Genomic DNA, 24621 nt, shown 5'->3' on the forward strand with positions numbered 1-24621 from the left:
GTTTTATATGCTACCTCTTCCCTGGCTCTGAATGTCCAATGCCTTCCCTTGTTCGTTGGGAATAAATTTCCCTCCTTCGGTATATATATATCTTTGTGTTGCCTAATCATCCACTAATTATATTAGCAAAAAGAAAAGGAGTACTTGTGGCCACAAGTACTCCTTTTCTTTTTGCGAATGCAGACTAACAGGGCTGCTACTCTGAAACCTGTAATTATATTAGGGCGCCCTGCTTACCCTCCTGCCCCCGCATCAAGCCCTTTGTGCAATTACTAGAAGTTTCACAGATAAATCACAGCTATGAACTCTCTTAGCAGCTGGATTTCTCCACAGTACAAGTGGAAAAACAAAAGTAGCCATTCTTGTGCAATGCCGTGTACGCATATCTGAGCAGATCAAGGGTCTCTGTGGTCAAGGCTGGGATTCAGGATCTTTGGGTTCAGTTCCCAGCTCTGACCCAGACTTCCTGTGTGTACTTGGGCAACTGATGTAGGCCCAGGTCTTTACATGCCTAACTCCCATTCAAATAAATAGGAGTTAGGCACCTAAATATCTTTAATGATGTGGGCTCTAATCTCTGTGTTTCAGTCCCCCTCTGTAAAATGAACACAATAATACTTCTTTTGTCTGACTTCTCCATTTAGGCTATAAAATCTTTGGGGCAGGGACTGCTTCTCATGATTGTGATTTTATAGCACAATGGGGCACCCCATTCTCATTTGGTACTACTGGAATACCAGTAGTAATAATGTGGATGTGTTATAGTGACACACTAGAAATGCTTGATTAAAGATGAAAATGCACTCTCATTCATGAGCCTTCATTTTCAGGTGCTTATCACTTTCCACACACACAAAAATCCTTTTTACTTAAAGTTAGAAATAATGAAGCAAAAGGATTTTAAAAATCGCCTAAAACATACATGCTGTCTATATATGCAGGTAAACCCAACCATGCTTATTTCACTGTGATCCTGGACACGTGAGATCAGCCAAGAAACTGCACATTCAAATAACCACTCACAGGAGTTTCTCAGTGGTTGTTGTGCCTGAGTGAGAACTGCAGGACTGGTCCCACAGCTCAGTCAACATGCAGGGCCAAACCTCACTGCCTTGTTCTTTTTGATTCAACAGAACCCAGTTCTTTGATTTTAAGGCATGCTGCAAGCCCTGTCTGGTGTCCCAGGCATTTGAAGGAGCTGAGTTAAGAAGAGGGAAGTGTGGCTAAAGTGGAGAGTGGATTTTTGTTTATCACTGAATGGTTGAATGAACCTGGAAGAATTTATTGCTATTTATTTGATATATTTAAAAGAAAATAGCATACATTTTGAAAAACCTAAATTGCTTAAGAGTTACATTGACTGCAATGGGACTGAAGAACATGCTTAAAGTTAACCATCTGCTAAAGTGCTTTACTGAATTGGGGCCTTTAATTTTGATCTATTTCAGCAATTAGTTTTTCAGTGATGCTTCTTGTCTCTAGTTAAAATGACTGCAGTTTGTAAACCTTTTGGCTCTCATTTAGTTTTCCCATCTAAAGATACTATTTGAACACATTCTTTAGCCTTTGTGGGATTGTTTAACTTAACAAGTTCAAGGAGTGCTATGTTCATCCTGTATCCATTTTTTCTTGTGGACAACTACAATGCCCTTGTTAATTATGGACAATGTATGCTGCTATGCATACATTGCAAAATAGACCTCTTCAACATAAAACTCATTTTTGAGATACAAAAAACTAATAAAAACCCAGGAGAGTCCTTGAGAGTTAGCTTTGTGTACATATTCTTTCACAAACATCAAATTTTTAATTTTAGATCACACTCATTTATTGCCCAGAGTAAAACATATATATATATATATATATATATATATATATGGAAATGAACAACAAGGTGTGGTATCCTATCAGTTGTCTGTAATGCTATTTAAGAGAAATAAAAAGAAAACATGATCCTTCTAAGTTTGCTACATCATATATTTTTTTAAGCTCTTTAGTTCTGACCTCTGGACCCAAAATATAAATGTACATTTCTTATTTAAAAAAAAATCAACAAAATGTAATCAGTAATTCAAATTTATAGAAGGTGTTTGCTGTGTGCAAGATATTTACCGTATTTACCTCACACACCCACACTGTTTATCCAGAATGACTAAAAGGTTAGAGCTGCAGCCCTTTATTTATTCAAATAAAAATATACTAGCTAAGTTAAATATGGGAATACATGTAATTGCCTTCTGATATGCTAGAAATTTACTTTCTCACACCAGATGCTCATTTTCCATTCTGGCCTTAAAAATCTAGTAATTCACCAACAGTATATACACCAGTCTTTGAAAGGAGGTGGTCAAAAAGAGCACCTACGCAATCCCCTCTTTCACAAATTTCAGCACAAACATTAATGCCCAGTTCCCAAGAAGCTATTCTGCCCCAAGAACTGACTCCAGTTAGAGAGACTGAGGCAGAGAGCACACGCTGTTCTGCTTGCAGCAACTCCTCCCAAAATAATTTGCATCACAAAACTAACACAGAACTTCTTTAAAAACTCAAAGGTGCTCTCATATTAAGAAAAGAACTTGTAAGATGACTTGTAAGTGACAGCCCTATCTGGTGACTCCTGCCAAAACAATTAAGTACAGACACTGTTTACTTTATTTTCTTAAATAACAAGAAAATTAAATGTAAAAAACAATATTAACGGATAATTTAGGTCACAAATTTAAATGCAAAAATTTTAAGAAATGAAGTTAAGCTTCTCTTATTAACATTAACTCTCCCACATTGCACACACTGCATACTCAGATGGTTAATAGAATAGGATTTAAAAAAATATCCTCAATATATGCAAATTAATATTAGTTTACAGAGCATGTTTAAATTTTGTTGACTTCTATTCACTTATATCCCTTACCATTACGTTAACATAGTCTTGAATTTTGTAGTGATCCGTTTAAGTATATTAAATCAGAAATCTAGAATTTGATTTGATGGAATAATGTTGTAGTGGAATCAAGATTTCCCATTACTGTATTATAAGAGGTTTCATTAAGTTCCTCTCCACTCTGCAAAAGATAACATGTAATAATGGGACATGGGGTTGATTGGGAAAGGCTGCTAAGCAGCATACATCTCACCCACTTCACACAAATGTGCTTGGGGCTTGCAGGGAATTCTAGCTGGTCACAGAGGCAGAGCTGGGAAGGAGCTGTTTATTCTATGTGGCAGTGCTGCACTACTAGTCCCCATGAAACCCTTTGGAACAAATGCATGTAGGGTTCTGAAATATCTCGTTGGCTACAATTCCCATCAGCTTCTTCCTTTCCAGATACCATGTTACCGGACAAACCCATCCACAGCCTTAATTGCATGGTCTTACCTTTGACAAGGATATCCTGGTCTAAGTCCTAGGAATTAAGGCCAGGCTTTTTGGAAACTGGGGAAAGCCCTCTCAACCCCCCGCAACTGCTTAAAGTGTTCTGTCGCAAAGTACGTGCCACTACTCTGTGCACAAGTAATGGCTAATGTCACTGCAGCTACTGATCTGCCCTCACCCTAATGCCTTGCCCTGCTCCTTGTTTTGCTCATATGGGGGAAGACTGAAAGGGCCAAATTCAGAAGTGATGCACAAGAACTGGAATGTGAAAGTCAGTAAACGGGCATGTGCCTAAGCAAGTGCAATCCACACAAGCCAGTAAAAAGTGTAATTACACTCAGATGTCTCAGTTTTGCCTCCTGATAGTTCTTCTTGCAGCAAGTACATTTTTGGCCTTTCCTTGCTGTGATGGGTTTCTTGCCAGAGTGATAATCAATTTGTTCCCGTACTTCCTCTACAGTGAGGTGAATATTTTTTCTATTGTGGACCCAAGAAACTATTTTTTTTAAATTAACCCCTTTTATGTTGGATGGGAAAAATATGAAGTATGTTAAAAAATAGTACAAAATAGTCATTAAATGTAGTATATGGTTTCTAGCCAACACAGGAGCAGGCACATACCTAAAAGAGGAATCTTCACTTACTCTACATTAAATACTGGTTGTTCATAATTTTTTCTTGCATGAATGAGAAAAATGCTGAAAAAAGTGCAAAGCACATTCATTTTTATTAAAATGCATCCCCTATTTTGTCAGTATAGTTTAACTGAATAGGTGGTAGGAGATATCTTCCATTATGCAGTACAAAATTACATCTATTTCAAAGCTGCTTTCTACAGTTGTTCTTTTTAACAATGATGTGCTCAAGGCTTTTAGACATGAACAGTGTAAACTTAAGCACGGTAAATGTTAGAGAGATACAGAAAGCCTCTTGAATGCTAACAAAATATGGGGTGGAAAAATCAGTGTCATCACCCACTTTTGCAAAGGAGGTTAAACATACAGACATCTTGTTGCAGAACTGTATTCATCTGCAAAGATGAAGACTATTAGAAATGTCAAAAAAAAAGTTGCACGGAAGGAAAAGTAGTATGTAACAATAAAGTGGTACTGTGTAATAATTTCACCCTCAAGTGTTAACTATGAAAACCTGGGGCACATTCAGAACTGGTGCATGGCGTGCATTTGACAAGGTGGTGTGTAACATGGCACACAGCTTTTGTTCTTCTGAGGCCTGGTCTTCCTAAAAAGTGATGTGATCAGGGCCAAGTCTAGTAGGATTTTCCTCAAGAGCCTGATCCAAAATCCACTGAAGAATGTAGGTGTCTGTTCCTTGACTCTGACAGGCTTTGCGGCAGGCCCCGAACAGCAATGAAAAAAGGGGGAGTGAAGCTAGTTATCACTGCAGAAAGCATAGTTAACTCGTATGTTTGCCAAACACCTTGTGGGATCATATATAAGTGCTAGCATGGGAAAGCAGGGCAATTGGGTATCTACCAGAGGTAATCTGGAGGGTGATTACTGTATTGACATATTTGGCATACATATTTTATTCTGACAATATGCAGTTAGTGGCGTGAAGACACACTGGGACCTATGTAATTGAAATGTATCAATGCTGGGATACTGCCTCTGAGTAGATCATGTACTTAAATATGGATTCATTTTACAGTGTTGAGTTTAAAAAAAATAATTTTAACCTCAGGCTATCCTTGCAACATGCTCAGCCATAAAACCACCATTCCCAGGGTGGCAAGCATGACTACAGCAGTACTATAATACCGATATATAGTACTGTTAGAGTGTAGGTTCTCTTCATAGGTATGATGAGACTACACCCCAAGAACAAACATTCACTTTAGTATCTGTTCCTGCATAGGGCATAAGCAAAAGGCTCAACAACAAACAATGTCCTTTACTTTCCCAGGAGGTAAGAACAGTTTGAAGTAGTTATCCTCTTCCACAACTCAATCAAAAAAGAGTAGCATTTACCTTTCCTCTGGTCACTAGTCTCTGCTCCCCCACTGCCACTGCCTGCTTTCTTTTATGTGCAGCAAGTGGGCCAAGGGGTTAATGTGCACCACATCACTTAACTCTTCCTATATCTCTGAAGAGCCAGAAGAGAGAAAGTTGGGTTAGGGTTTTACATGTCCTAGAGAAGTACTACACCCCACCATGCACGCTAGTAGACATAACACAAACAAGGTTTTGCACACCTTCCCACCTGTCACCCAGGCGATTACTGTTATTAGTTAGTTTTACAGGAATTATTCACCTATCTTTCTGTACATGGCAGTAGCTATTGTGCCATCTATACTACATATAGACATCTTTCACATCAGCCACTACGGCTAGATGCAAATTGCAGTATTCAGTATTCTCCCAGAGATGGGAAGTGAAGGTGGTTTTGACACTGGATTAAGAATGAATGTGTGTGGTTATGTTTCATCCTCACTATAACCATGCTAACTGGTTACTGCTCATATTTCAAGTTTACAGGGATGGGATGGGACACAATTTATATTTCCTATTAAAGTATTCCTACTCCAAAAAGGGTTAATTGGGGCTTACCATCCCTCAAATACTCTGCCATTGAGCTGGGCATCAATACTCAGAAGTATTATTTCACGAATACACAGGGACTTGGATGCTAATCTTTTTAACCACAAAGAAAAGTTCAAGTGACCTATGCATAACAGAAGGTTGTTTACTTCATAAAACATCTTTAAATCACTATTTTTACATTTAAAATTAAGGGGTATAAAAGAATATGCTGTTTTTTCTTTTCATATATATGGCAATTTACAGGCACAGCTACAGACTTGAATACAATGCAGCGCAAGAAAACATCCTGAAAAGCATTTGGAGATTTTTTTTGTGGACAGGTGGATATCATAGCTAATTAGAGATTTTTATAAAGCTTCTTTCAAAGAGATGCGTGACCACTCAGTCCATTTTCTCTTCTTGGAAATAATCTGCATCATTCATATATTCTTCCAGATGATCATATCTCTGCATATAAAATAAAAACTATGTCAATTCATCAAATACAGCAACTGAATGAAGCAAATACATTACTTGTTGTGCCAAGCTTAATGCATAAACAAAAGCAGCAGCATTGATTCAGAAGCAGAGAGAACCAAAACCTATTTGGTAAGCCTGGCTCTACTCAGCTAATTTGTCCTATAGTGTTTCATGAAGCTTTAAGAAATCAAAATAATTAAGAAAAACTGATCCTGATACAGAAACACTGGAGGCTTAGCCATGAAATACATCTCACTATCTAGGTGTACTTGCACCACTTACTCAACTTTTTTTTTTTTTAAAAACTTTTAACTAAGACCCCAGTATTGTAATATGTAGCACATGGACTAACTACTGCAGCAGCACATACATATTAATATATTTTTATTCTTGTATTTATTATTTTGTTTTTAATAATGTTACATTGTTCATTTTGTTAGGACATTAATATAGGCTCATTTTGCCAAAAATATTCATGCTTTAAAAACTCATTTTAAAAGGGCCCCATTATTTCTATTGGAAGTTGTCCATTTACAGACAAGCAAAAATGGGTCCATTCCAAGAGAGGTGGCCTGAAAGTCACATCTTTAAATGGAGGAGAATAAATGGCCAAAGAAGAATTTGCTTGGAAGTTTGAATCTGAAATCCAGTGGATGAAAGTCTATCAGACAAATATATAAGCTGGAAGTATTTTAAATGGCCCAAGCAAAGCCCTCCTTTGTCTCTGATTTACACTCCCCCCCCCCCCCCCCCCCCCTCGTTTAAGGATTTCCCTCCTTTCGGTCAAGTTACTGGGCCTTTCCCCAACAGTCAAACTCATATGTTGTCACTGGAATTTGGCCTGTAGAACTTTTATTAACATTCTCAGTTACACTTGTGTAACACTGTTTCCTTCATATCATGCTTTGAATTACACCTGTGCAAACTCAGAATCTTTAACTGTAATTGGAACCAAATAAATTATTTTGCAGGTGCTGTGGAATAGAATCCAGCTCCCCCATCTTACCTGTCCAGCAGTGCTAAAGTGAGTAAAAAAAAAAAAAAAAAAAAAAGAAGGACACCCAGTAAGGTACTTGCTTACTTTTGTGACTAAAATAAGACTGATTATTTGCAGGGAGCAGCTTTGTTTTGTAAGTAGGTACTATTTTTAAGTCATTTTTCAGAGCAGAACTGCACTTTATGGGAAGTTATTACAAGTCTTGCATGGGTGATGTCTACTTTTTACCATCTTGAATGAACTACAGTCGATCACAAACGCACAACTTTTACAAATTATTGAATCTTAGTTAAAGCACGGACATTTTATTTAGCATTGCTGTCACTACCCCCTTTGATACAAAGGAATTAACTCAATGACAGATTCCATCATACCTTCTGAATCCAGCCACTCTCTTCCAATTGACTGAAAAGCCTGTCAACTGTGTCTTTGACTGGCTCATCCTGAATGCCCTCCACCTCTGTAACTGAGCAGCAGCGCTGATACAACTTGTATTTAAAATGTTTCAGATTATGATAAACCCTTGTACGATTTGCACACACGCTGCCAACCTTCAAAACCTATATAAAAGTGAACAAACTTGGTTATCTAAGATAAATTAACATGAAGCAATGATCATCTCGACAATACAATGCATGGCTAAATCAGTTTAGTACTTTGAAATAATGAACTAAACAGCCTTTGATACTATATGATTGACTATTTTATAAGCGATGTAGCCCTCACATTCTTTGCACCCCAACCCTGCAGGGGCAATGACTGGTGATTCAGTGCAACTGCAGTTCCATCTGCCCCTGTTCCTCAAGAACCATTATGCACAGCTGTGCACAAAAAATGAAATGCTGCCAGTGGATCCACCTGAGCAACTCTGTTACAAAATCCCCCGCAATGCTGACACTGATGTTTGGAGGAAAACTGATTAAACCAGAAAGGATTTATACTTACTACCTGCTAGAGTCATAAGATGTAGCCATTTCAACATTCATATTAACGTGTATGAAATAAAGTCTGGATTTATTAAGAATAAAAGCTCAAAAGCCTAAAAATCAAAAGCTGCATCAGGGTCACACTAAGAATGCACAACCATTTTGGACATTCAGGAAATGAAAAAAAGTCGCCAGAGATGCACCAAATCCACATACATGCATGTTAACTTTTCCTCTTGCTAAAGCCCATAGAACAGTTTGACAAAATACTGGTTTTAAACATAACCACAAATTGCACAGTGCACGTATGGAGGCTAAGTTAGCAGCACTGTGGGAACTTGAACCCTTGTATTCCACACTCATCATTATTTTATATCTGGGAAGCCTCTGTGATGCACAGATATAGATGTTGCATTTGATGGCTTCAACCTTTATGCCTCAAAGAATGCTGTAAAAATCACTGGAAACCTGGGTAATCCAGCTTCACTAGCTGTACCATCCCAGAATGCCCAACAATCAAGAGCTGGATTATAGATATTTATGGGGCAGTTGAGAATGTGTATTGAATGTCCCTGTATTCTCTATCCACCTTGCTGCATTCAGCATATTATTTTTGTATTAACTAATTCAAAATCCTTTAATTTTTTCATTTTACCTTGAAGTTCCCCCAATATGGTACAATTTTAATATTACAGTCTACACCAGGGATTGCCAACCTTTCAGAAGTGGTGTACCGACTTCATTTATTCACTCTAATTTAAGGTTGTGTGTGCCAGTACTACATTTTAACGGTTTTAGAAGGTCTCTTTCTAGCAATCTATAAATATACAACTAAACTATTGTTGTATGTAAAGTAAATAAGGTTTTTAAAATGTTTAAGAAGCTTCATTTAAAATTAAATTAATATGCAGATCTTATCAGTGTAGTACGATCCTGGCCCTTGCTTTTCCTTGCCGAGTTTCCAATGTCTGGCATGTCTTTGGATACTTTAAGCTGCACACAGGCTTCTGAGTGATTAGTTGTTAACCAGCTTTGAGAGGGACATATGACAGATTTTGTGTGTGAAAATACCTGTTCACACAGGTATGTGGATACAAATGCTGAAAGCATTGCAAACGCAATTTTCTTCAAACAGTTAAATTTCACTAGCAGGGACATCCAGCAGATCAGAATAGAGGCCCCATGATCTCTCTAGGTAGCTTCAAGTGAACTCAGCAGAGCTCCAAACTTTGATGCCCACAATTCTGAGCTTTTTAACTGAATGAGCTACATTTTGAAATCTTCAACACCCATCCACTGAAATATAGACAAATGCCAGTCGCTTTTGTTGAACTTTTCAGGTTTAATTAGAAAAGAAAGCATTGGACCAAATCGCTGGAAATCTTGAAATCTGTCAGAAAATTCTGATTCCAGTTCTTGCATGTACATTCTAATCTCAACGTCAAATGCAGTGCGCTGTTCCACGTGGCGTGATAGTGATGTAACCAGCAAATCAGGACTTAAAAATATCCCAATACAGTGGTGCTGGAACAATTATTAAGGTGGGGGTGCTGAGCTGTGCCCCCTCTTGCCCCTGTCTGCACCCCTCACTACCCCAGGCTGGGGCCAGTGGGCCACAGTTGGGGGCGGCTGCAGACTCCTGGGCCAGTGGCCAGGACCCCAGGCCAGCAGCAGAGCCCCCCGGACCGGTGGCCAGGACCCAGCACCAGCAGTGGGCTAAGTGGGGCTGGCAGACAGAACCCCAGCTGGCAGGGGGCTGGTGGCTGGTACCCCAGGCCGGCAGCAGAGCCCCCGGGACCGGTGGCCGGGACCCAGGCAGCGTGAGTGCCACTGAAAATCAGCTCGTGTGCTGCCTTTGGCATATGTGCCATAGGTTGCCTACCCCTGGTCTACACTTTATATCTGAAAACATTTCACTTTTTTTAAGCAAGAAAGATTTTGTTAAAGTTACCAAAACTTCTTTAGAACTCAGCCTTGGAAAAAGTCTATATATTGCATTCACTCTAATGTTAAATTTCAGAGATCTCACTGATTTTTTCCTAATGCTTAATTTGTCTGTGTTAGGTGGCTCTACTGGCCAAACTTGTTATGCCTGTTGATGTGGAATGCACAGAGTGACTTGACCACAAAAAGAGAAGAATGAGGAAAGGCACAACACAACTGTTATGTTTATTCTTAATATAAACAATGTTACTACCACCTTGGCAAGCAGAAGACATGGTCCAGATAATAGGGCACATGGCAGCAAAGCAAAGGACTGACATCTATAATGCTAAACTAAATGTGACATCTTGGCCTAACCAAGGAGAGGATAGGAAAGAGAAAGAAGGCTATGCACAAAAACAGTCACTGGAAACCTAAGTAAAACAGCAACTACACCCAGTAGGTATGAAGAGAAAAAAATCCAGAGATCAGAGGAAAAAAAACCCTGTACTTGTTACAACTAAAAGGAGGCATGCTGAGGTGCAGAAGAAAGGGAGGAAGTGAAATTTCCATCCTCTCTCTCTGGTGCTTTTATATAGTTTTTAAAAAACCCAAAATTACATAATACCATTCATTCTGATCCACTGAGGCTGCACTGACTTTTCCTTCACTCAGTTATTTTCCTGAAGTGCCAGTTTAGCATTACACTGTCCTCTTGCAGTTGAGCTAAGTGCCACGAGAGCAAAGACGGGACATTTGGGTCAACAGGCTGCAGATAAACCTCCAGCACTGTACCAGTGAGCAGCACCCAATACTGGCTGGATTATGGATCACATAGGAGCAAGGATAGTGTGGGCAGCTTCCAAGGAGCCGCTGCTGTTGACAGTAGCAAAATGGGGCAAATTAGTGTAATGTAACATTCCCTGGTTTGTTTCGTGGCTTCTGAACTAGACTGTACTTCGTCCTCATTCCCCCAAAGGATGCATTTTTACAGGTTAGGGTACACTATGACGGTTACGTGTTAAAAAAAGAAAAGAAAATCTAAGCTCCAGTCTTTTGATATTGAATAGTCCAACCCACACTGAAAAGATGAACTGTAATGAAAGTAACTCTATAAATTCAGTATGGCATTGTATATCTGTTCCAAGTTTTAAAATGGACTGTGCTCTTAAGTGGGATAACAGGCCATCCAGGAGGTGCCCCAATAAAGAAGATTCTGTTTGGTAACACATGCAAGACCTGGGAAGTATGGAAACTTCCAAAGATTATTCTACTGAGATGTGCCATACGCTGTGGGTCCAGGGATTAGTCAAAGTTTTGTCTCCGTATCTTTGTGAGCTAGGGATTGTATTCTAGCTATATGGGGGAGTTACCGAGCTTCATCCAGGAACTAAAGTCAGTAGCAGGTGATTATTAAAGATCCCATGATAGGTAACTCCAGAGAAGAACAAACGAATTGCATATATTGACTCAGACTTGGCTCAAGAGGCCCAGGAGACAGAGTTTGGATACAAAGGGTCTGAGTATCCCTCAAACTGATGTGATTGTAACCAAGGGGGCAAAACCCTGCTGAATGGGTTTGAAGCACTGGAAACTTACTAGGGTTTCCATGTGGACGATAGGTAACACCTTGTAAGCTTATTATGCATATAGACTGTTTATTGTTTTTTGGTATGTTAACTCTGCAATGCTTTTGTCCTAAAAATAAGCATACTGTGTCTGTGAGAGCTGGCTGGTCATTGAGAGCGTGAACTGCAGGTGCTGGATTCAGCTCAGAGGTGCTGGGACAACCCACAGTGAACTGCAGGAGGACTGAAATCTTAAATCCCTGGTTTTGAGGCCCAGACCTAAAGGGCATCACCCATTGAGGAGTGATGGTTGGAGTCCCAAGACATAAAGAGGCACCCTTGAGCAGATGACAAAGGGGGCAAAAGTGCAGTTAACCCTGGAACCATTTCACTTTTTACTGACTTTTCTGATCTTAAACAGGAAGTGGAGATTACATCCTTGTCCTAGATAATTCATTATGTCCTTGAGTTTAGGTGGGGCTTTTGATGTCTGCCCTTGGAGACCCATGTGCTTCCTAAGGCAGCAATACAAGATTTACAATTGGATCGTAACACACACTACACTGACTTTGTCCTCACAGGTCATTAGGATTTACTGTTGTCCTGTGACAGATAAAGCAGAAGAGGAAAACTAGATTCAGGGACATGCTCCCATCACCCTGGTATAGAATAGCCCAAATCTGTTAATTGTCAGGCACACTACAAGGCTCATCTATTTTCCCAGGTTTTTCAGTGAGCTGCAAGTTATGGTCTAACTGGTTATTTGATTTAAATTTTGTGGATTGGAGTAAGTCTGGATAGGTTAACTAGCTGAATGCGAATAATTTCTTTATTTTAAATATCTATGCAAATGTCTAGAGCTTTAGGATAAGTGATTTCAAATATGAATTTTAGATGAAAAATATCAAGTTTTGCAATTTATAAATGATGCTAAAATAGTGGTGAAAATTTGTTCAAGAAACTGAAAGGTATGGATTAATAAAATTCAAGAAGTTCCCTATAAAATCAGATTCATTTAATCTAACAGAGAAATCACTAACTATGCTTATAAAAGAAATATTGATTTTCTGTAGAACAGTATTTTTTGGAGTAGACTCCATAGAAGGAGGTATAGATAAACCTGAGATCATGCATGAAATTTAATATTAATTTTCCATTTTATGGTGGAAATATATGTATAATATTTTCACCAGTCATTGGTTAATCAATAATTACTTGCTTTCCTCTACCCAAGGTTCTTCCAAGGTTGTAGCTCCAGTAATGTGAAGATTAATGGTGAATAAAGATTCAGACATCTGCATTCAGGGCAACACACACACACACACAACCAACCCCATGCACACCACCCCGGGGGATTAGTTATGATGATGGGATCATCTCTCAGTGTTTCACCATCTGATACATACAAAGCACCAACCAAGAACACAGAAGAACTTAAAAAAAAAATTACCTGTTTGTCATGCAACATAAAGTCATCCGTTTCCAAAGTTCTATAGTTGTACAGCTTTCCGGACAACAACACGGCAAATTTACAGTACCGATGCAGTTCACAAGCTTGACAGGATCTATTTATTGGAGTCTTCATTACTATGCGGACTTCAGGGTAACAATCCACTCGCTCCTACAAAGATATATTACATAAAACTCTTCAACAGGATATCCCCTAAACCAAGGCAAAAAACTCTCGACTACATGAGCTGCTGAATACTCTCATCTCCAGTTGTCTTTGGAGCACTAATCAACCCCATTCATATTTCCATTTATTTCATTTTATTTGATCCTATTTCGATTATTCTCCTCATTCACATGCATGAGACTGAATTATTTCACTCTGATTTCATATTCCAAGTTGTATGAACTAAATTTTGAATTTCTTGGAAGATGTAACATTTTTGTACTGGTGTGTTTCTTTAAAACAAATCTGCAAAAATTTATTGTGACAGTATAACCAACTGTCAAAGGATGCTCTTTGAAGTGCATGTGTGAGGCGTCTACCGAAATCAGTGGGACAAGTGTTAATACATCTTTCAGGGCAGAATCTAGCTAGAAATACAGGGAAGTAGCCACGATGTATTTACACACTACCCCTCAACATTCAGATGTGTATTATCATGTAGTTTGTGATAATGGGACACACGTGTGAGAATCACAGCAGTTTAAAGCGTACAGAAATGCCTGCATTCTAAGGGGCAAGATCATGCCCCAAAATATGGAAAGACAAATAGTTATTAGGATTTGTATTTTCAATTAGGAGAGAGTGTATGAACATTTTTTTTTTTGGACACCTGGAGCCACTTTATTGACCAAGATAGAAGCTATACCTTATATCGTTCTTTCCAGCGACTTCTAGAGATTAAGTTTTCAAGACGAGGTTGAATAAAGCGATCATCCAAATAATGGAGTGAAGTTAGCATTTCTTGTGCATATCTCTTTTGCCTTGTTCCATCTGTTCAAAGAAAGAGCCACTATAATACAATATATGATGTTCAGTGAATGTATGCGTTTCTTCCAGCCATGAAATCTTCAGGGAGATGATGAGTCTACACACTCAAAAGCATCCATATAATTATTTACTGACTGAAGAACATTAACCTCAATGATTATTAGGGATATTTACAATAAAATCTGTTGTCCTTGAAAGCTACACAAATCATTAAAATTAACTTTGGTATATTCATAAAGACACCTGTCCACAGCAGGTGCTGCACAATATTAAAAAAAGTAGAATAGAAATAAAAACTCAAAATATGAATGAACTGCCCAATCAAAGATCACTCAATCTGAGAACAGTTAATCTCAAAATATAACCACTCACACTTATCAAAAGTCTGAAAAAACCAGACGCTCCTGTCCTTTTCCCTACAACATCTGTAATGTAATTGCTTAATGAACTATATTTATACAAACCCTCTAAGTTAATTCCTTGACAAAAAGCTATGTGAAGAGGCAGTTAGGGTTGGGAGTACATGATAGTAACATTACAGTATTGTAATTAACCCCAGAACATTTACTACAAACAAAGGAAATCAAAATATTACATAAAAAAGAAGTTCAAATACATTAAGCATATAAACAAACAATCTCAACTTTCCATTCATAGTGATGTCATACTAAAATGTATGAATCATTATTCTATCTGTGGTCACAGATTAGATTACAATGGATTTTTAAAACACACAGATTTCCCCCCCACCCAATTCTCTTTCTCAATGATAACATCACAGAACAAATTAAAGTTGGATACCACTGGTCTATATAATCATATCTTTACTGATTTTTATACATAATTATCTTAATTACAACTAATTTCCTCAAACATAGCATATTTGCAATATTTCAGTAATTTTTAACTATGTGGAAAGTTTGAAGAAATAGTGCCTGTTAGTTCAGGACAAAAAAGTGTGACACTGTGCTAAAATGGGTCATTTAAAAATATTTTTAACTCTAATTAATAGATTTACGTGTAAGTCCTCTTTGGAAGATGTTGAGTGTGACGAATATAGAGTAATTCAAAGATTCATAGATTCCAAGGCCAAAAGGGACCACTGTGATCATCCAGTTTGACCTGTATAGCACAGGCCACAGACCTTCCCCAAAGTAATTCCTTGAGCATATCCTTTTAGAAAAACATCCCATTTTGATTTAAAAGTGGCCAGTGATGTAAATGTTCCAATGGTTAATTACTCTCAGTTAAAAATGTGCACCTTAATTCCAGTCTTCATTTGATCATGTTATACCTTTCTCTACTAAATTGAAGAGCCAATTATTAAATGTGTTCCTGAGGCAGATTGTAGTCAAGTTACCCTTAACTTTCTCTTTGTTAAACTAAAGAGACTTACTACCCTGAGTCTACATCACTGTAAGGCATGATTTCTAATCCTTTCATCATTCTTGTGGCTCTTCTTTGAACCCTCTTAAATTTATCAACTTCCTTCTTGATTTGTGAATGCCACAATTGGACACAATATTCCAGCAGCAGTTGCACCAGTGCCAAATATAGAAATAAAAAATTCTCTGCTCCTAACTCAAGAGTCTTCTGTTTATGCATCCAAGGATTGCATTAGCCCTTTTGGTCACAGCATTGCACTGGGAGCTCCCATTCAGCTGGTTATCCACCACAACCCCCAAGTCTTTTTCAGAGTAATTGCTTTCCAGGATAGACTCCTCCATCCTACATTCTTTGTTCCTAGACATATAAATTCACATTTAGCCATATTAAAGTCCGTATTGTTTGCTTGCACCTAGCTTACCGAGCGATCCAGATTGCTCTGTATCAGTGATCTGTCCTCTGTTTACCAAAGTTTACCAAAACTGTCCTCCAGTTTTATGTCAACTGCAAATCTGATCAGTGATTTTTTGTTTTCTTCCAGATCATTGATACAAATCTTAAATAGCACAAGGCCAAGAACCAACCCCTAGAGGACATGTACTCTATGATGATTCCCTGTTTATAATTACATTTTGAAGCAGTTTTTAATCCATTTAATGTGTGCTATGTTAATTTTATATTGTTCTAGCTTTGTAATCAAAATGTCATGCAGTCAAGTATCAAGTATATTACAAACAACAGTACTACTTTGACCAACCAAACTTGTAATCTTATCCAAAAAAGATGTCAAGTTAGTTTGGCACAAACTATTTCCCATAAATCCACGTTGAGTGGCATTAATCATATTTAATATAATTCTTTATTAATCAAGCCTCATATCAGCTGCATCAAAGGACAAATCCCTGATACAGAGAGGAACTCATCCAGATTTCAAAATACTTTCCAAACCTTAAAGAATTAAGCCCTACAGCACTCTTTTTAGGGTTTGTCCACAGTGACTTTGTACAGCGCATTAGCCTGTTGCACACTTTCACACCCTGGCTCCACTGTGATGCACAAAACTCCACCAAATCCTGTAGGAACCTAAACTGAATTGGTGTCTAAGTTTTCCCTAGGTGCCCATGTTTCCCCCTCTGAGCATGTGCACTGCTACCTCCCTCTAAGCTTCTGAACACTTATCTCCCAGCATAAGCGCAAGAGCAATTCACAAATGGGGAAAGACAGATATTGGTCCACTTAAGTCTCGTGTGGGACCCTAAAAGTTAGGCATTGTAACCTGAGCATCATGGCACCTATGGGCAGATCTACACTTCAATGCAGCTGTGCCGCTATAATGCTTTAATGAAGACACTTTAAACCAATGGGAGAGCTCTCCTGTCAGTTTAGTTCACCCACCTCCGTGCAAGGTGGTTGCTATGTTGGCAGGAGAAGCTCACCTGCTGACATAGCACCGTCTACACCAGCGCTTAGGTCAGTACAACTATGTCGCTCGGGGGCATGGATTATTCATGCCCCAAGTGACGTAGTTATACCAAAGGTTTCAGAGTAGCAGCCGTGTTAGTCTGTATTCTCAAAAAGAAAAGGAGTACTTGTGGCACCTTAGAGACTAACAAATTTATTAGAGCATAAGCTTTCGTGAGAAGCTGTAGCTCACGAAAGCTTATGCTCTAATAAATTTGTTAGTCTCTAAGGTGCCACAAGTACTCCTTTTCTTTTTGAGTTATACCAAAGTAATTCTGTAGTGTAGACCAGGGCTAAATCCCTTCGTGGATCCCACCCAGAGGCTTTGTCTACATTGACAACTGAACAAAACTATTTGTCATTCAGAGGTGTTAAAAAAAACAGAACAAAACCCAAACCCCTGAAAGACAAAAGTTTTGTGAACAAAAAGTGCTGGCGTGAACAGCGCTTTGTCAGCAGGAGCACTCTCCCGCCGACAAACAGCGGCTACACTGCATGTCTTTTAGCAGCACGACTATGTCGCTAAAAGGTGCGTAGTGTAGACAAAGCCTAAATCTCTACACAGCCAAACCCTTAGATTATTCTCCGCACTTCACAGATGGAGTAAACTGAAGCAGAGAAAGGTTAAGTGATTTGCCTAAAGGCACACAAGCACGTCAGTGGCAGAACTGGGAAGAGAACCCAGGAATTCTAATGCCAGACCCACACCAACTACCAAACATGACTTCCTTATGCATAAATACCATAATGTTTTACCCCACAGGCATTACATTTTCTGTCCTGTAACATTACTTACCATACAATGAGTTCAAAAAAGTGTCATCAATTGTGTTGATGAGGAAAGCTTTTACAACTCTTTGGAAATGGACATAATGGTCACAGTGAGAGACTGGAAAAAATGCAACCAGATAAAGCAATTAATGTAAAAAAGCCTCAAGGAACAAATTCATATACAGACCATACAAGTTTCATGCAAAATTTGGTAGAGAGCTACCTAATCTCAAATACATTTTTTAGAAGTAATTTTTCAATTATTCAGTTTTTCAAAATTTCAATTCAATACAACTTCCAAAGTCCTCTGTTTCTGTATAAGAACTTTCATTTAAACAGTGCCTTTCATCCCAAACAATATCAAAGAACTTTACCATACAAGCCATATTATATATATATATATATATATATATATATAATATATATATATGCACACGCGCACACACACACCCTTCCCCCAGCTGATTACACCTTGGAGACAGGGATGTAACAAATTCTCTTGAACAGCACATGGCAATAACACAGAACAGTTAATGACAGAAAGCAAAGGATACTTTATTCAAGAAAAACTGCAGGAGGAACTTCAAGTAGCTACCCAAGAATAGCAATTACCTACAGCAGAATTCAGCCGGAACATTAGGGGTTAACATGGCTGGTTCTGAAGAATGCAGCAAGAGTTTTAGTAACCACAAGATGCAAGAAGTTTCGTGTCTCAATGGGAATTTGATACCTAACATCAGGGGCTGAATAATTTACCTCACATCTAACTAAAAATACATGTACAGCACCTTATCAACTCCTCCCCCCCACCATAAAACAGTAAGATAAAGGAATACAATGATTGTGTATTGTTATGGAAGCTACAATGCTTCTACAATAAGCTATAGCATTTTTGAATTTTAATTTTCTACTTTCAAGCTATCATGCACTTTCATACTATTTTGAGCCAATATAGACAAGTTCTAACAAACACCAAATCATGGTTTTACAAGCAAAGTATTCATATCAACTTGTTGCTTATTTTAACCTTACAGCATGGAATGTAATATTCCAATAATTGGAATTTTGATATAGCCAGTTCTTTCCCTTGTGGTTGGTTTTCATCCTCAGCATGTTCTGCACATTCTTCCTCATCCTCAACTATAAAGTCTTTCATACTATCATCATCAATGTCACTGCTTTCTGTTGGTGTGAGGGGTAAATGATAGGATGATTCTTCTATTATTTCCACATCATCATCATCAGAATCCTAAGTAAATTAAAAACATCTTAAAACAAACTATCATTTGAATACTTCCCCTATGAAATTTTCAACATTTGCATTGCTTAGTAAAATATGCAATTTTGTGTATTACCCCCCGCACACACACTCTGACCTTTGAATATTGCATGTTCAATTAACAAGGAGAGAGATTTGAATTGACTAATGATCCAAACAAGAGAAAGTTTACTTTCACATGTAATTCATATAGATGTCTAGTCCTGTGTCTGTCTGTAGCAATTTTCTTAGCTCTAGAAGTCGAAGCTACCTCAATTAGGTAGCATGTTCCTCCATTGAGGAGGTTTGGCAGCTCCCTCCAATGTCTCTGTCAAGTCCTTTTAAATGAAAGGAATTTTAAAAGAATAGAAAAAATTATGGGGAGAAAAAAAAGGGAACATATCCTTAACTATTTGGAGAAGGTAGATAGATGAGTTCTAATATTATATAGTCCGTCTTCTGGCTGACTATGAGAACAAACAAAAGGAGCTCTTCAGCCCTTGGCAATAAAAGAAAAAGAAACCAAAACTTAAAGGCATCAGAGACAGTACTACTTCATAGTTGTAACATGAGTCCCCTGAAAGTGTAGGGGATGAAGCTCTTGCAACTTTTGGGGAGCTCCCAACCTATCTTGAGAGTAAAATTCTATGAGGTGATATGTATGAAAAAACAAAGTATTTAATTTCAGAGGTAAAAACATACCCCACAATATTTACTATTACTGGATGCCCAGGTTGATCTTTGTCTTGCGAGTTCTTTCAGGTTCGTTAGCCGCTTCTGTTTCCCATTAGTCAAGTCTTCTTCTGTGGTAGCGATTTTATGATGTTCCTGTTCTTGAGAACATTCGTCTTCATCCATTATGCAGTAACGTTTAGCAAATACTTTTCTAACAGGGATGTCACTGTCATCGCTCCTGTCACTGTCATACATCACAGATTTGCTCGACCTCTTACGCTTCCCTGGAGTGATGCATTCATCCTCCACATCCTCTACGACTGTGTCATCATGGCTTTTCTCCTCATGATCTGAAAGATTATACCCCTTAACTACAGTTTCTTGTTTTTCAGCCACTTCATCTTCTGATGTAGATGAGAGTCTTTCATCTTCTGAAGCAGATGTGAGTTCTTCATCACTATCAAGCAATATGGTCTCTCTTTTAGTCCGCCTCCAATCAACCCGAGATTTGGATGCTGGTTCTTCTATTCTTGTGTTCCTCCTTGTTTCATATCTTCTGATAACTGGCTTTGTTTCCATTGAAAAGCTACCGCAATAATAAAAAACAAACAAACCGTATTTACCCAAAAAACCAGAGTAGCTATGATGCCAAGATATTCAAAACGGTATGAGAGTATGCATTATTAACCTAATAAATCTATGATTAATGGTCTATTGCTTGGAGAAGTTCTCAGACAAAAGGGCCGAGAGCGCACAGCAATAATTTCATGGTAAGATATACCTTACAATAATGTTATTGTTACCAAGAATTATACATCCCTGCACCCTGGCCAAACACCCCACACACCAGGCATTAGAAACAGGAAACAAAAGTGAGAAAAAAAACCCATAAACTGAAAGTTTTAATTTAAATTTTACATTTAAATGTACACTTAGATGTTTAATCAACCTTAACTCTGCCCCTTAGCGATGTTCAGAGGAAGGGCATGTGTCGAAAGAATGGAATAGGAAAAAACCACAAGAGAAAGGCATCCATCCATAACAAAAAGTCTCATCTCCTTGGTAACCAAAACTCAAGAATGCTTTACTCTTATGATGCATCGGACGAAGTGAGCTGTAGCTCCCGAAAGCTTATGCTCAAATAAGTGTGTTAGTCTCCAAGGTGCCACAAGTCCTCCTTTTCTTTTGTGCGGATACAGACTAACAGGGCTGCTCCTCTGAAACCTTACTCTTGCAGGGTGGCTGTGCAAACTCTGGCTTCTGGAGGAGCAGTCATTCAGACAACCTTATGGTGATATCTGTGCATTACACCCAGCACAGGGACTTTTTGACGGCGAGTTCCGTTAGTTTATTTCAACTTCACAACTCTCCAGCTCCTCAGACCCCCTGCCCCTGGAGGGCGGGGGGTGAAACAGGGCAAGGGCCATTCAGGCCTGAAGAACCCAGGCCAGGGCAGCGGAGCCCTGGGACGCTGGGACTGCAAGGAATTGCACGGCCACTGGGGTGAGCGCTTTTGCGATGGGGGCCTCACCGGCTGAGGCGCTCCCCGCCCTCAGGCCGCCAGACCCGCCCCAGCCACAGCCGCACCGAGGCGAGGCCAGCCGCCTCTGGCCGCCCCAGGGGCCAAGCGCAGGCTCGGACGCCACGAACTGGCGGCCGCGCCTTCCCCGGCGCGCTCACGAGAGCAAGGCGGGAAGGCAGCGGGGCCCGCCCGCCCGGCCTGCGGCCTCCAATACCGCGCCCCGGCCGGCGCGGCAGGGAGGTGCCGCCGGCTAGAGGGGCTGGGAGGGGCGGCGCATTGCCACGGCCAGCGACCCCCGCTAATAGCCCAGCCGGCCCCAGGGCGCGCCCAGCGCTGGCGGGCAGTTTAACCGTCAAGTTCCCCGCGGGGCCAGTGCCCCCCGGGGGGGGGAGGGGGAGTTCCTCCTTCGCGGCAGCCCAGCCGGGAGACACCCAACGAGGGGGGGGGGTCGCACGGTGCCGCCCCCCCGTTACGCACATTTAAAGGCTCCGGCCCCGCGCCGGCTGCCGTTGCTCCCCCGGCGCGCCACCCAGACACTCCCGCCTTCAAGTTCAGCGGCCTCGCCGGCCTTGATTGGCGCCTCCCGCCTGTCACTCACTGCCGCTCTGTGTTGACGGAAGCGCTGGGAGGCGGGGTCGCATGGGGTCACGTGACCTGGCGCGCTGCCTGCTGGTGCCCGCGGCCCCGGGGCGGAGGTTGAGGTTTAGGACGATGTCACGGCCGGGGCGGGAAGGTCCCAAGGTGTTGGGCTGGATGGAAGAGGCTCGGGGCTCCTGGCCTGGCTGTGACCGGCACGGGGGGCGGGGTGGAGAGAGCACCCCCCCTTGGGACAGGCTGCGGGCGCAGGCAGGCAGCATGCCAGGTCACGTGACCCCATTCCAACCGCCTCCCAGCGCTTTCCCAGTGGGGGCAGGGGATCAGCATGGCTTTGACTGGCCAAGGCAGTGGGAAAAGACCCAGGGTGTGTGCAGGTCTGGCTGGAAGAGGCATGGTGACCTAAAGGAGACAGGGGGCTGCAGTGCCCTGAGTTGGCCCTCTATGCACATCAGCCCAGGTACCACGATGAGAATCGCAGGCAGAACATGCCTCACTGGATGGAAGGGTAAAGTAGTGGGCATGCTTCTGCCTGCATCAGAGACCACTGGAGGGCAGGGTCCTGACCCGGCTACATGTCGTACTGGGGGGCTGTGCCTAAATCTATCCTCCTGAGGTTCTTTCCCTGGTTATACCACAAACTTCCTCTGTGGACGTTGACAAGTCATTTTGAAAATGTAGGCATTATTCTCCATCGCCCTGCACTGTGTATCATCATTTATACCAGTGTTAAGTGGGTGTAAATGCTACTGTTGCTTTTTGGGAGTGTTTTACACCCATTTTACACCACACAGGAAAGGCAATGCAGCCCTGTGTCTCAGTTACCCATGCCAAAAAGAATACAGGAACTTTTTTCAATCGATACAGGATTTTATTTCCGTTTTAAAGAGTAGTTTGGGCCGTGTTGTAGGTTGTTGACAAGTATTCTCTATGGCAGAGGTGGGCAAACTATGGCCCGCGGCCCACATCTGGCCCGCGGGAGCATCCTGCCCAGCCCCTGAGCTCCTGGCCCAGGAGGCTAGCCCCCGGCCCCTCCCCTGCTGTCCCTTTTGCCCCGCCGCGTGGGCAGTGGGGCTGTGAGCTCCTGCTGTTCTGAGCAACATGGTAAGGAGGGGGTGGCGGGGGGTTGGATAAGGGGTAGGGAGTCCCAGCGGGCAGTCAGGGGACAGGGAGCAGGGGGTGGTTTGATGGGGTGGAGGTTCTTGGGGAGGAGGGTCAGGGGATGGGGAACGGGGGGGGGGGGGGTTGGATAGGAGGTGAGGTCCCGAGGGGTAGTTGGGGCAGAGGTGTGGATAGGGGTTGAGGCAGTTGGAATAGGGAGCAGGGGGGGTTGTATAGAGCAAGGGATACCTTGGGGGCCTGTCAGGGGGCAGGGGTGTGGATAAGGGTTGGGGGGGCAGTCAGGGGACAAGGAGCAGGGGGGTTGGATGGGTCGGGAGTTCTGAGGGGGGCAGTCAGGGGGTGGGGGCTAGGCTGTTTGGGGAGGCACAGCCTTCCCTACCTAGCCATCCATACAGTTTCTCACTCTGATGTGGCCCTTGGGCCAAAAAGTTTGCTCACTCCTGCTCCATTGTCATGCCCCACCCCCCTTCTTTATTGACAAAATTGCATTTATTTTTCAAATAGTAAAGATTTAACTATTACTGCCCTTGCCACTGTAAAAATCTATGGCAGTTTCACATTTTGGGGTGCAGTGCAATCAGTGGATAACAGAGATATATAAAGAATCATTACATATTTTACAAATATTTCAGAAGAGCGATATGATGTTTTCTGTATCACGCAGTAAGGTCTTAATATTTTCATAACAAGTTCATGTTGTCAATGATACTTAAATCTCAAAATTTGAAACCATGAAGCTTTCCCTTATGCTGTGTTTTACTATTTAGTTTTGTGTCACAAGATGGATCAAAATTAGCCTTGTAAAAGGACCACAACCCAGCTTCTCAAAGGTTTTTAAGAGCCTAACTTCTGTGGAAGTCAATGTTTTTGGGGATCTGCACCCAGTTTCATATCTCAACTATTTATACATTCACAGTGATTAGGCCAGAATCAGGTCGCCTAGTCTGATCTGTATATTACAAGACATTAAATTTCACCAAGTTACGCCAGTACTGAGCCCAGTAACTTGTGTTTGACAACATCATATCTTCCAGGAAGGCATCCAGTCTTGATCGGAAAACACGAAGAGATGGAAAAATCCATCACATGTCTTAGAAGTTTGTTCTAATCGTTATCATTCTCAGCTATGGGACCCGATGTTCAGAAGTGCTGAGCATCCACAGTGCTCATTGATGTCAATGCTCAGTACCCCGAAAAAGTCACTTCTGTAGTGCTTAATTCCGTTCCTATTTAGCTAATGGCAAAAAATCCTCATTGACTTCTATTAGGAACAGGATTGGTCCCAAACTACTAGGAATGGAACTATTAATAACACCTTTGTTTAGTTTTACAATACATTAACTTAAATTGGTGTATGCATTTCTAAGTAGATTTAATCACATGAAGAGTTTGAAGGGGGAGTAACAGGCTGTGTTTGAGTTACAGGTCATTAAAAAAATCACTGTCCTGATTTGAGATGGTGTTTTTTCTATTGTTTTTGTCTCCGTCTAGCTTAAATATAATTTCAGTTTTCTTCAACCTTTGTACAAACAAAAGCAAACCAAAATATTCTCCTTTGCCTTCAGAGCAAACTTGATAA

General features: G+C 40.7%; 1 protein-coding gene and 1 long non-coding RNA gene across 5 annotated transcripts; one reads left to right on the forward strand and one right to left on the reverse strand.

Annotated features, from left to right (window-relative positions):
- Window positions 1-4083: 4083 nt before the first annotated feature.
- Window positions 4084-21941, reverse strand: CCDC82 (coiled-coil domain containing 82). Of its 4 annotated transcripts, none has more exons than XM_038376057.2 (8): window positions 21804-21941; window positions 19832-20390; window positions 18904-19120; window positions 17897-17989; window positions 14132-14256; window positions 13261-13431; window positions 7768-7953; window positions 4084-6384 (listed from the first exon to the last, which is right to left on the reverse strand). In XM_038376057.2, the coding sequence occupies exons 2-8, from the start codon at window positions 20381-20383 to the stop codon at window positions 6319-6321; spliced, it is 1410 nt and encodes a 469-aa protein (XP_038231985.1). In that variant the 5' UTR covers window positions 20384-20390; window positions 21804-21941; the 3' UTR covers window positions 4084-6318. The 4 variants fall into 4 exon arrangements, with proteins under 4 accessions (XP_038231985.1, XP_043360117.1, XP_038231976.1 ...); XM_043504182.1 differs by lacking the exon at window positions 21804-21941 and adding an exon at window positions 21683-21736 and having other exon boundaries at window positions 19832-20397; XM_038376048.2 differs by lacking the exon at window positions 21804-21941 and adding an exon at window positions 21034-21569.
- LOC122457884 lies at window positions 14091-17470 on the forward strand. Its single transcript, XR_006277585.1, has 2 exons — window positions 14091-17176; window positions 17371-17470. It is a non-coding gene; the product is annotated as an uncharacterized LOC122457884 (long non-coding RNA).
- Window positions 21942-24621: the final 2680 nt, after the last annotated feature.

Source organism: Dermochelys coriacea, chromosome 1, assembly GCF_009764565.3.
Source record: "Dermochelys coriacea isolate rDerCor1 chromosome 1, rDerCor1.pri.v4, whole genome shotgun sequence".
Taxonomy (NCBI): domain Eukaryota; kingdom Metazoa; phylum Chordata; order Testudines; family Dermochelyidae; genus Dermochelys; species Dermochelys coriacea.

Coding starts and splice junctions, on each gene's coding strand:
- CCDC82 (XM_038376048.2), bottom strand. CDS start 21,080: ATGACTGCTCCTCCAGAAGCCAGAGTTTGCACAGCCACCCTGCAAGA. Junction 20,391..21,033: donor TGCACAGCCACCCTGCAAGA/GTAAGGTTTCAG, acceptor TTATTGCGGTAG/CTTTTCAATGGAAACAAAGC. Junction 13,432..14,131: donor GCTGGAAAGAACGATATAAG/GTATAGCTTCTA, acceptor ATATCTTTGTAG/GAGCGAGTGGATTGTTACCC.